The sequence below is a fragment of the Bombina bombina genome, chromosome 2 (assembly GCF_027579735.1).
Source record: "Bombina bombina isolate aBomBom1 chromosome 2, aBomBom1.pri, whole genome shotgun sequence".
NCBI lineage: Eukaryota > Metazoa > Chordata > Amphibia > Anura > Bombinatoridae > Bombina > Bombina bombina.
This window is the reverse complement of record NC_069500.1, coordinates 357,502,571-357,515,836: the sequence shown is the minus strand read 5'-3', so window position 1 is coordinate 357,515,836 and position 13,266 is coordinate 357,502,571. Positions and strand designations below refer to the sequence as shown.

At 40.9% G+C, this 13,266-nt stretch overlaps 1 protein-coding gene across 1 annotated transcript in view; it reads right to left on the bottom strand.

The window, feature by feature from the left end:
• MLXIP (MLX interacting protein) overlaps nt 1-5,165 on the bottom strand; it is a 254,388-nt gene extending 249,223 nt beyond the window's left edge. The window contains exon 1 of the mRNA XM_053701754.1: nt 4,739-5,165. Coding sequence (XP_053557729.1) covers nt 4,739-5,061 — 323 coding nt within the window. The 5' untranslated portion in view covers nt 5,062-5,165. The remainder of the gene's footprint in view (nt 1-4,738) is intronic.
• Nucleotides 5,166-13,266: the final 8,101 nt, after the last annotated feature.

The window sequence follows — 13,266 nt, the reverse complement described above, 5'->3', positions numbered from 1 at the left end:
AACCTAAGTTTCCAACATGTCAGCTCTTTTATCACAGGGGGGCAGCAGCTAAACTGAGAATTTCCATGTGCTCATTATGGTAAAAAACACAAGTAGTTTGCGGATTTTTACAAAATCTGTTTCTTTTTTCTGTCTACTTTGATTCAACATAGTTGTTTTTACCAAAGGAGCACTGTTTCATATACCTTTAACAACTAGAGGAAGAAAATAGAAAATGAACATCTGCACTTGATTCACTTACACTCTGAATATCCATTCAACAAACAGAATAGAACATTCAAATATTTATTCTATACAAACATTTGGTGGCAAAACCAAAATATGAAGGGGGAACATATGTTCTACCTTCCAAATAGGGACATTCTAAACCAAAAATTACATGCTCTAAGGAATTAGAGCACACAAATTTTGCTCTATTGACGCCCCAACTCTGTTCAGACCCGCACGATCTGCAGCTGCCAAGGAAAGCAGAACTTTTACAATGTGCTTAAACCCTTTGCAGCTGTTAAATACTGTACAGAGTTAGCACCTCAGTCACAACATAGTATTTTTTAACAAATGAAACCATGTCTTTTGTACACTAGAATGTACCTTTAAAGATTCTTAAAGGGACAGAAAAACACCAACATTTTATTTCATGATTTGGATAGAACATACAATTTTAAACAAGTTTCCAATTTACTTCTATTATCAAATTTGATCATTCTCGTTATCCTTTGCTGAAGGAACAGCATTGCACTACTGGCAGCTAGCTGAACACATCTAGTTAGCCAATCACAGAGACAAATGTGGGCAGGCACCAATTTAGCAGATACCTCCCACTGGTGTAGGATAAGTGCGTATTCTTTTTCAACAAGGGATAATACCTCCCACTGGTGTAGGATAAGTGCATATTCTTTTTCAACAAGGGATAGCAAGAGAACGAAACATTTGAAAATAGAATTGAATTTTTTTTAAAAAAGTGTCTTAAAATGACATACTCTATCTGAATCATGCAAGTTTAATTTTGACTTTCCTATTCCTTTAAAGTGAATGTAAACTTTCATCAATTAGTGCCAGTTTTTAAATATACTATTAAAAACAGGGGCACTTTCAATGATGAAAGTTTACATTGCACTGTATTTTTTTTCAAATACCTTTTACTTCTTCAAAGTCGGATCGGCATTCCCCGCCTGCAGGTCCTCTGTAAATACGTCACCAATGACGAAACCGGCTTCCTCCAATCACGGCTTCACCCCCAGAGCGTCCATCTCATGAGGCCCTGTCGTGATTGGAAGAAGCCGGTTTCATCATTGGGGACGTATTTACAGAGGACGTGGAAGCGGGGGATGCCGATCCGGCTTTAAAGAAGTGCAATGTAAACTTTCATCAATGAAAGTGCCCCTGTTTTTAACAGTATATTTAAAAAATGGGCACTAATTGATTAAAGTTTACATTCACTTTAAGCAGAGTTAAATAAGAGTTTCATTTTTACATTCAGCAACTGATTGCACTATTAGGATAGGAAAAATACTGCCTTTTCTGTTTCATGCTGATAAGGAATACCATGCCCGAGGTATTCTCCCCGGGCTTCTCTACATGGGAACCTGATGCAGCACTGTGCTATAAAGATTAGAGCAAAAGAAAAGGAGGACATACCAGAACTTCATCTCTTTACGGTTGGGTTCAGGAGTAGGATTGCCAGATATTTCAAATGGTTGTCAAGTAAAGCAAATTGTTATTAGTATTACTGTTATTTGTAGAGCAATGCAAATTGTCATAGTGCTGGCTACACAATCACACTGATTCATGGCACAAAAAAAGGAAAACAGATACCTACTAAACAAAAATACATAAGGCATAAAAAAACTGCCCAGAAGAGATTACAAACTGCAGGATATTTCATTTTACAAAATTTGATGGGGGTTATTGAGGGGGCTTTTGGTGATACCACTTTTCGCTACCTATAACTTTTTTTTTGTTTTTGTTAGCCTATCATGCAGTGAGAGAGCAAGACCCAGTGGTCTCTTACTCCTACTCCCATTGCACAAAAAGTCTCAAGCAGTGTTTAACAGGGGAACTATTGTACTCACATAGGTGACACTGTAGCTACAGAGCCAACGAGTCTTATCCGAGGATTGATGCAGGCGTGGGGCTGGTACAGAGGCTGCAGTACCACCATTCTAATCTGAGGACGGATGCAATCATCAGCAGGGCAAGGGTCTGACCTGATATCCGATGCAAGCATGTGTCTTCACGAGGTGCTACAGAGCCATGGGAACTCATCTGAGGATGAATCTTGGCCCCCACCTACCACCCCAGTATTTTTATGGAAGACAGCTAACAACCCTATTTGTGGGGCACTAAAAAACAAAATTGTAGAGCACCCAAAAATAAATTTCCAGTCCAAGTAGAGCCTTGTACAGAAATGGCATAAAGCTTATTATGCCAAATATGAGTTTTTACTTTCACAGAAAAATATATAATATATATATATATATATATATATATATATATATATATATATATCAGTGTTCTCCAGCCTGGTGGCGTTATGAAGTAGCTGGGTGAGGACAGTTTAATACTTTAATATTTTCTGCTATCCAAGACACAAAATAATTGCATAATTAATGATAATTTGTGCAATAAAAATTAAAATAAAATGTAATGTCAGCTAATTTTAGCTTAATATTGGCTAACATTGTAGCTGGGTGGTATACCCATAAAAAGGTCATGGGGAAAACACTGTATATACAGTTTATCCAAAACTGCTTTGGGCCAGAAGAGGTTTGAATTTTGGAATATTTGCATCTGTAAAATAGGACAGTTTAAAAAAGGGGATGGGACCGTGTGTAAAACAACCATATCTTCGGTCATTCAGGCAATATTTACACGTCATAATACAGCTTATACATACAACCTAAAGGTAGTTTTATATCATTTGTAATACTTTTGTACACATGGTACCCGCAGAAAGATTGTACAGTACTGTAATCAAAACGGTATTAGTTGTTGCTTTAAATAATTATAGACTAATATTTGCATTTTATAACACAAACATTAAACCAAAGACAGAAGATTGTGATTTACAGGCGGGGGGGGGGGGGGGGGAATAAAATATATATATACACATACATACATACATACACACACACACATATAAAAGAGAACCATGTCTGGCAGGTTTGTTTTTTTGGGGGATGGGGGGGTTCTCATTTTTTTTTTTTTTTTAATAAACCGACACATTTGTTAGCAAAGGAGTTAAACCAAATGTAAGACACACAACTGGTCTCTTTTTTTTCCAGCAAATGTTTGCTTTGCATAAAGGTTTATTCTAGAATGCATTTGCTGGATAAGCATGTTGATTAGATGGGCTTTTTGCTGAAATGCAAACAAAAATAATGCTCTCCACAAACACACTACTATTGTCTCACGTTAAAGGGACACTACTGTGAAATAAGTCCCCACGCACTGACTTGTTATACCAGCTGCAAGTATTAAATGTAGGGAAATTGCTTTAGGTTATTATTTTATATGAAATAGTTTGTTTTACTAATTGAAACCACAATCTTCAAGAGAATGCCCATTCAAATATACTGAGTCTGCACGGAAGGAAGATCCACTAATCTTTTCTATACACAAGGACAAATTCCAATTTTCATTATGGAGTTGCAGTTTCAACTTGCAAAATACAGATTTATGTCGCTTTATGAGTCCCTATCTTCAATAGATCATAACATGCATGTGTTACATTCACAAAATACAGAAGAATTTTTAGAAACCCATAATACTGAATAATCTTATTTTTAAGCGGAACAAAAAGCACATTTAATGCTTTTTTTATTTTTATATAAAATGAATGCAGCAAATTTTGAAAGTTTAGAGATATAACCAGAATTTTAGAAGCAATGACCTCTGTACTTTCAAACCTTTTTATAGAAAATGCATGTGCCAGCAGTATGGTCTTATGTTTTGGAATATTTCCCTGGTTAATTATTTGTTCTGTGTGTAACTCAGGGATGTAAAACCATAGGATTGGGGACATGAACAATAAAAGTTAGAATTGATGAGATCTTGCACACTGGATAGCCCACTTCTAGTCAAGGTACAATTATATACACAAATCTGTGTTTACATTGCCTTTATGTGATACCAATGTTGAGTGTATATATATATATATATATATATATATATATATATATATATATATATATATATATATATATATATATATATATAAATACCACCAGAAGCAGGGAACCAGCACACTTTCTTTATATTCAGCTGCCGGGGTGCACTTGCAAGCAAACAAATATCCACATAATAAAGCAGGCACTCTCCGTTTTAATTTTATCGTTTAATGGTAAACGTTTTCGGGGTCTCCCCCGTCCTCAGACCCTGAGGACGGGGGAGACCCCGAAAACGTTTACCATTAAACGATAAAATTAAAACGGAGAGTGCCTGCTTTATTATGTGGATATATATATATATATATATATATATATATATATATATATATATATATATATATACACACACACACACACAGACATACACACACACACAGACATACACACACACACAGACATACACACACACACACACCCTGGGTGACACCCACACCCACATACATACATACATACATACAAGTTATTTACAAGAAACATAGGCAGACAGATGTGAGTTGTCAATCAAGGCGGATAATGGACAAGAGCAGCATGGTATATATAGCGGGTATAAGAATCTCAGCAGCCGGTACCTGTATGCCAGTGTCATGCACTCCAGCAGTTTAGTGAGTGACGCGTCTATAGAAAGGTGACATGTGCTGGTCTTTCCGAAGCTGTATGTCTGGCAGGCCTGCTCGTTGACCGTATCGAAATCGTATCCTTTCTTGGGCGGGTGCTCGCTGTGCGGGGAGGACACCATGAAGTGGCCGCTGTGGATTATTTGAGCCTCGTTGCTATCCGACTTCTTGAGCAACATATTGGGCTCGTCTGTGTCCGAATCATCGTCCGCTTCCTGCTTGACCATCACGTGGGTGTGAGACAAGGGCACGGGATATGCTTTAGCCATCATCATCATCCCTCCGTATCCCAGCCCCGGGACATCCCCGTCCACAGAGCCCAATTCTGGCTGCGTTATTGTCGCTACAGACAGCCGACGAGGCCGGGGAATTCGGAGGGGGCGCAGCTAACGTCACAGAAAATAATATCCAATTGAATGAGCGCATACCATCAAGCGGGGCGTGGCATTGTGTTTGATTGGTCCAGATGTTAACCAGCCCCGACAACGCCTACTAAATGACGTTGACGGCAGAAGTGCCAGATAATGTGTTGTGAAATGTGTTGACAAAAAAAAAGAGAGCTACTTCCACTTTCTATTGTTTAAAGAGCACAGCCTACACCTATTTATAGTATAGTATTCGCTGTTATTAATAATCAGTTAAGTGCATGCTACATAGATTTTTACGTTTACAGAATCAATTACTAAGAAGCACACACTAGTCGTCTAAAATTTTAGCTCTGTGTTATGTGTTCGCATTTGGTAATGTAATGCTGCTATTGTCTCTCATTTTAGGTGGATATTTATACATCAGGGATTTGACTTGGGTTTCTTGGTAGCTGGTGACTAGGATTCTGATAATATTTTACATGGATTAAATCTGGCTGGGAAAGATTTCCATATTAAATAAACAAACATCTTTATGATATGTGAACAGATTTTTTTTTTGCCTCATTAGTTATAAACTAACGTTTTAAACTGAATCACAACACCATGTAGTGTATGCAACCCTTGCTAAAAAATATATTAATAAACACTGATCATGCAAAAACAAAGGGGAAACAACAAATACGAATAACAATTATAATTCCTGATTGACTTTGGTATTTTTACAATGTTGTAATGATGCAACTCTTATATGTCCCAAACTGTTTGACTCTTCTATCTTGTGCTTTCAAAAATAGCTAACTAGTAGGCACAAGCTTGTTTTATTTGCATGCACTTCATCCAGATAGTTTGCTGCCTTTTAATATGTAATCTTAACAGAGCTAATGCAGCCACTTTACACAGCTCATAAATATTCAACTTGGTTAAATTTCCCTTCCTCTTTAAGGTTATGGCCCACTTTTATCTGTAATTGAGAGCTATTCTATAGAGGTAAACAACAATTTAGTTGAAATATATTTTTATTAACCACACTCCTCCAACAGCAAAGAAAATACAGACTTTCAATCATTAAATAGCATCATTGCTTGGGGAACAGTAATCATATTTCAAAAAGAGTGTCTTTCAATGTCACTTCTGATTTCAAAAAGTCTCTCCTGTATTTGAAAGTACATCCATGTTGCTATATTAAGCTACTACCAAGGACAGTAGACGGATTTCCACTCTGTAATTTTGACCAGAACAGTCCCCTTCGTTTTATGGAGTCTGCTGTACATTTTCAGCCAGAAGTGTGTTGTTTAAACATAAACCCACGATCCCCCAAACATTTTCTTAACAGTGCCCATCATATTTTATCCGTTTGGGGAGCACGTGATATGTATGAGGCATAACTATCGAGGGTTCTCAATCCCTATAACAAAAAACTTAGAACTAAAAACTGTGTAAACATAAAAACAATAACCATCAATGCACGATTCAAACTCAAATCTCAATACTTCAGCGTTGTATTTTATCGTTTTAACACTCTAAGGAGTTATTTGCTCATCCTGTTTTGCTCCTAATCTAACCAGCTGATTCTAATCCCCGCCACCCCTCCTCTCCTCTTGATCAGTACCTCTCACTCCTTCCCGTTCCACTTCCCCCTCAGCTACTGCCGAGGTACGGCCATTATCCCCAGATAATATCCAATAAAACCATCCTTTCTGAAATTGGACCTCTGTGTCTTGAATTTGTGCTGCTGACTCATACATTGAGTACACCAATTTAATTCTGGCTATTACCTCTAACCACGACGGTACCTCTGTTTTCCAATATTTGGCTATCACTATCCTAGTCGTAGTGCACAGTATTCTAATAAACATATTAATGTGTTTGTTCAATCTAGGGATGCGTTCATGTAAGAGAGCCTGGGCGGGAGTGAGACTGATCCTCTCGTCTAACACCCTCTCAAGTAGTAAAGACAAGTTCTGCCAAACCTGATACACTTTAGGACATTCCCACCACATGTGAAGGTATGAACCTACCTCTCTGCACCCTCTGTAGCAGAATTTAGAGCTTTCTTTTCCCATGTGGGCTGTTTTAGTTGGGGTTAGGTACCATCTGAAAGATGTCTTAAGTGCATTTTCCCTCAGGTCAGCACCAATGAGGCCCTTACAGGTTTGGTGCAATGTTTCTTGCCATCTGTCTCGCTCTAGTTCTTTATCTAGGTCTGCCTCCCAATTTGCCATTAATGTTGTTTTAGAGTCACATTTCTGTTGGAGCTGGGTGAAAGTTAGCGGATTACCTTGGGAGTATATGTCAGCTACTCTATATAGTCCCTTGTTTTCCCATTTTCTAATGTGATATTTAAATTCGTCATTAACTATATATTTCAGGGGTAGCATCCTAGAACGCGAAGGGAGAATTCTTTCCATGTTTCTGGAGGTTGGCCACTGTCGTCTAGTGAGTAATGTGGTTTTGTTTCGGTATATAACGTGTCCCTTAGTCAGGTCTTTACATCAAAGGATGCCATCCGGAGTCTCCTGTCCCAGCATCTCTGCCTCTAAAAGAGGCCATGTTACATATTGCTGTCTCCTACCTAAGAGGGAGTCTTGAGCCAGTCTTGCTGCCCTATAGTAGTCAAGTAAGTTGGGGATACCGATCCCCCCCAGTTGCCGGTGTCTGTTTAAGATAGTGTGGGGTATTCTCGGATGTTTATTATCTCTTAAGAAGCTATGTATGTCTCTCTGAAGGTTGGTTATTTCTGTAACATTAATTCTAATCGGGAGCACCCTGAATAAATATAACACTCTGGGTAGGATCGTCATTTTTACCGCAGATAGTCTCCCATACCAAGAAAAACCCATTTTCTTCCATTTTCCCAGATCGGATCTGATCATTTTAAGTAAAGGGGTGTAGTTTGCTTCATACAGCTTCGAGGAATGTGACATTAATTTAATACCCAAATATTTCAACCCATCTGGAGCCCACTTAAAATCAAAGTTTGCTTCTATCAATTTGATAGTGTGTTTAGGAATGGAAAGGGGAAGTGCCTCACATTTGTCTATATTAATTTTGTATCCCGATATTTGAGAGAACTGCTGTATTGCTTGATATACATACGGCAATGACTGTAGGGGTTTAGAGATAGTCAGTAACACATCGTCCGCAAATAGGGTGATTTTATGATGGAGTTTTCCTACCACTAGGCCTGATATATCCGGACAGTTGCGTATATATGCTGCCAATGGCTCAATGCATATGGCAAAGATCAGAGGTGAAAGAGGGCAGCCTTGTCTAGTGCCATTAAGTATGGGAAAATTATTTGATTGATGCCCTATTGCCCGAACAAAAGCTGTGGGTCTGGAATATAGCCCTCGTATCGCTTTCAGGAAATTGCCCTCAAATCCCATACGTGATAGAAGATCTAACATGTATTTCCAATCAACCCTATCAAATGCCTTCTCCGCATCCAATGAAAGGATCAGAGAAGGCATTTTTCTATCTCGCAGTAAATCTATTATCGATACCATCCTGCGGATATTGTCTGGGGCTTCCCTATCTTTAATAAATCCCACCTGGTCAGGATGAATAATATTGGGTAGAATATTTTTGAGTCGGTTGGCCAGGATTTTTGTCACTATTTTAACATCTTGGTTAATAAGGGAGATGGGCCTGTAACTGCTACACAAATTAGTATTTTTCCCCTGTTTTGGTATGACCACGATTTTGGCTCTAAGAAGTTCCTCTGGTATTGGACCTCCCTTCATAATGTGATTTGCAAACGTTATTAAATGTGGCACTAAGACCTCCCTAAATGCCTTATAGTACTCCCCCGGTAAACAACAATTTAAAGGGACATTAAATTGAAAATCTATTAGGCGTAAAGGCCTAGATTACAAGTTGAGTTCTATTGGCGGCACGTGAGTTATTTTGTACTCTGGCTTGCACAATCAATGAAGTATGATTAGGTGTTACAAGTTATTGGTTAAAATGTTTAAGCAACACATCAACACACTATACTTTCAATGGGAAGCGGTAATAGCGTGCCTATTGTGCTCGTTTTACAAGTTGTCAGTTAATTGTTGAGCTTGTGCTGTATTTGAAACACAGCTTTTCTTTCATGTAATTGGCAAGAGTCCATGAGCTAGTGACGTATGGGATATACATTCCTACCAGGAGGGGCAAAGTTTCCCAAACCTCAAAATGCCTATAAATACACCCTCACCACACCCACAATTCAGTTTTACAAACTTTGCCTCCTATGGAGGTGGTGAAGTAAGTTTGTGCTTGATTTTCTACGTTGATATGCGCTTCTCAGCATTTTGAAGCCCGATTTCTCTCAGAGTACAGCGAATGTCAGAGGGATGTGAAGAGAGTATCACCTATTGAATGCTATGGTTTTCCTCACGGGAGATCTATTTCATAGGTTCTCTGTTATCGGTCGTAGAGATTCATCTCCTACCTCCCTTTTCAGATCGATGATATACTTTCATATTCCATTACCTCTACTGTTAACCGTTTCAGTACTGGTTTGGCTGTCTGCTATATGTGAATGGGTGTCTTGCGATAAGTATGTTTTCATTACTTAAGACACTCTCAGCTTGTCAGAGTTTTTTTCCTGTTGTTTGCCATGTGCTGCTGGCAGCCATTTTACTCACCTCTCTTCCTGACTATGGTTTATTGTGGGGGATGCTGCTCATTTTCTACACTTCCTTTTATGGCCAGACTGGTGTGCATCATCCATGTGAGACAGGATGCAGTCTCAGAATTGTGATGTAATCACTTATTATTTAAAGGGCCTCTGTTCAGTATGCTTTGCCTTTGCGTTGTCTCAGACCTGTTTGTGAGAGTTCCTGTGTATTACCTGGCTGCCTGATGTCCTTCCTGGTTCCTGATCCCTGGCTTGTTCCTGACTCTGCTGTTTTCCTTGTTCCTAATTCCGGCTCGTCTGACTATTCGCTTTGGCTCATGACTCGGCTCGTCTGACTACCAGCTCTGGTTTTGACTCCTGGCTTGTTATTTGACTTGTGGACTTTTTATTATTTTTTTGCTGTTAATAAAGGTCTCGTCTCAGTCTGATTCCTGGCACCCTGACATTACGCAAAGGCCATGAATCCTGATGGTGCTAATAACCCACCTTTACCTGCCATCATTTCCAGGATGGATGAACAGGATCACCACTTGGATCAATTTGCACTAGCCCTGCAAACTCTGCTGACTCGCACTGCACATTTGGACCAAAGTGTCCCACAAGTTATGGCTGCTCCTGTTTCCGCTGCTGCACCTATGCCTACCAGGAGCATGTCCGGTTCTGCACCTCAACCTCAGCGATATGGAGGCGATCCTATTCAGTGCAGAGGGTTTTTGAACCAGGTGGGCATTTACTTTGAGATGTTACCTCAGGCGTTTCCCTCTGACAGAGCTAAGGTGGGATTTCTCATCTCGTTACTCTCTGACACAGCTCTTGCCTGGGCTAATCCCTTGTGGGAGACTAATAAACCTGTGATTTCAAATTACCCTGAATTTGTGGCCTCCTTTCGAAGGGTATTTGATGTTCCAGCTCGCTCCTCCTTTGCTGCTAAACGACTCATGTCCATTCAGCAAGGTACAAGATCTGTTGCTCAGTATGCTATTGAGTTCCGTACGCTTGCCGCAGAGGTAGGTTGGAACAATGAAGCCCTTGTTGCCGCCTTCTTTCATGGGCTCTCTGATGCGATTAAAGACGAAGTTGCTGCCAGAGATTTACCAGAGGATCTTGAGGCATTGGTGTCTTTTTTTATCCTAATTGACATCAGACTCAGAGAGAGGCCCTCTTTCAAGGAACGCTTGCGGAAGCCTCCTGTTCCGTTGTCTCCTACGTGTTCGTTCCCACCCATGCCTCCCTCTCCTCCTATGCCTCCTGGTCCCGAGTCACAAGGTAGTGCTGAGCCAATGCAGTTTGGATTCACGCGTCTCTCCGCGGTGGAGAGGGCCTTTAGGAGGAGGGAGGGGCTCTGACTCTATTGTGGGTTACAGGGCCACCTTTTGAAGTCTTGTCCTACACGGCCGGGAAACGCTCACACCTAAGGTCCTGTCGTGGGGCAGACCTTAGGTGGTTTATCCTCGTCCCCGGAGCCGCTTAAGGAGAAACCTTTTGTCACAGTTGTCCTTTCCTGGGTGGACTCCTCCATAGTCACTCAGGCTCTTGTTGACTCCGGTGCTGCGGGCTATTTCATTGACAGTGCTTTTATATCAAAGCACTCCATTCCTGTTTTGCCTCGGTCTGTTCCGCTTGCTATTGAGGCCATTGATGGCAGGCCCCTTCAGCCCGCACTCATTACTCACGGAACTGCTCCATTGTCCATGGCTGTTGGGGCTCTCCATTTTGAAACCCTCCAGTTCCAGGTGATAAACTCTCTGCATTTTCCGGTTGTTCTGCATTATCCCTGGCTCCAAAAGCACAATTCCAGTCTCGACAGGTCTGAAATTTTGTCGTGGTTCCCGCAATGTATTTCCACTTGTCTTCGGAAACCAGTTAAAGTCTTGTGCACTTCTTCGGTATCTCAATTGCCAGAGGAGTACAGAGAGTTCTTAGACGTCTTTGACAAGGTGCGTGCTGGTACGTTGCCTCCTCACCAGTCTTACAATTGTGCCATAGACCTGCAACCCTCGGGACCGGGTGTACCCTCTGTCTGTTGCAGAGAATTGTGCTATGGAGGAGTATGTTGCCGATGCTCTGTCGCGGGGAATCATCCGCAAATCCTGCTCTCCTGCATGGGCTGGCTTCTTCTTTGTGAAGAAAAAGGGTGGCGCGTTAAGACCATGTATCGATTATAGGGGTCTTAATCGTCTTACCATTAAGAATGCTTACCCTATTCCGCTCATTACGGAACTCTTTGAACGCCTCAAGGGAGCTACGGTCTTTACTAAACTTGATTTGAGAGGAGCATACAATCTCGTTAGGATTAAGGAGGGTCACAAATGGAAAACAGCATTTAACACTACACTAGGAGCGGGCATTATGAGTATCTTGTAATGCCCTTTGGCCTATGTAATGCTCCTGCTGTTTTTCAGGAATTTATTAATGATGTCCTACGAGATATGTTGCAACAGTGTGTTGTGGTGTACTTAGACGACATCCTCATACACTCACCCACACTTGAGGCTCATCGTTCTGATGTTACACAGGTTCTTCAGAGACTACGTGAGAACGGCCTGTTTTGTAAACTCGAGAAATGTGAGTTCCATCAGACTCAAGTAACCTTCCTAGGTTATGTTATCTCCGTTGCAGGGTTCTCCATGGATCCTGACATGTTATCTGCAGTTCTGCAGTGGCCTCGCCCAGTTGGTCTTCGGTCTATTCAACGTTTTTTGGGGTTTGCCAATTACTATAGAAAGTTTATTAAAAACTTTTCTTCCTTGGTCAAACCTATCACAGACATGACCCGTAAATAGAATGATCCACTCCATTGGTCACCTACTGCCATTAAGGCCTTTGATAGTTTTAAGACTGCCTTTGCTGCCGCTCCAGTTCTGGCTCATCCTAACCCTGTCATGCCTTTTGTTCTTGAGGTCGATGCGTCTGAGACTGGAGTAGGTGCCCTCTTGTCTCAACGTCCTACGCCTGACGGTTCCTTGCATCCGTGTGGTTTCTTCTCTAAGAAATTGTCTCCAGCGGAGTGCAATTATGAAATTGGCAACAGGGAATTACTGGCCATAATTTTGGCACTCAAGGAATGGAGGCATCTTCTCGAGGGTACTAGCGTGCCAGTGCTCATTCTTACTGACCACAAGAATTTAACTTATCTATCTGAAGCAAAACGTTTGTCGCCCCGACAGGCCAGATGGGCGCTATTTTTATCTCGGTTTAATTATGTGGTCTCCTACCTGCCTGGTAGTAAGAATGTTAGGGCTGATGCCCTCTCTCGTCAATTTTCGCCTCTGTCCAAGAAGGAGTCTGTACCTACTCCTGTTATACCTCCTTACCATATTTTGGCTACCATACGTACTAATTTGACTTCTCCCTTGGGGGAGGAGATCCTGGCTGCACAAACCAATGCACCTTCTGAGAAACCTAGTGGTAAGTGTTTTGTTCCTGAGAATCTTCGAACTAAACTTTTGCACACTTACCACTATCCTAAAGCCGCAGGTCACCCAGGC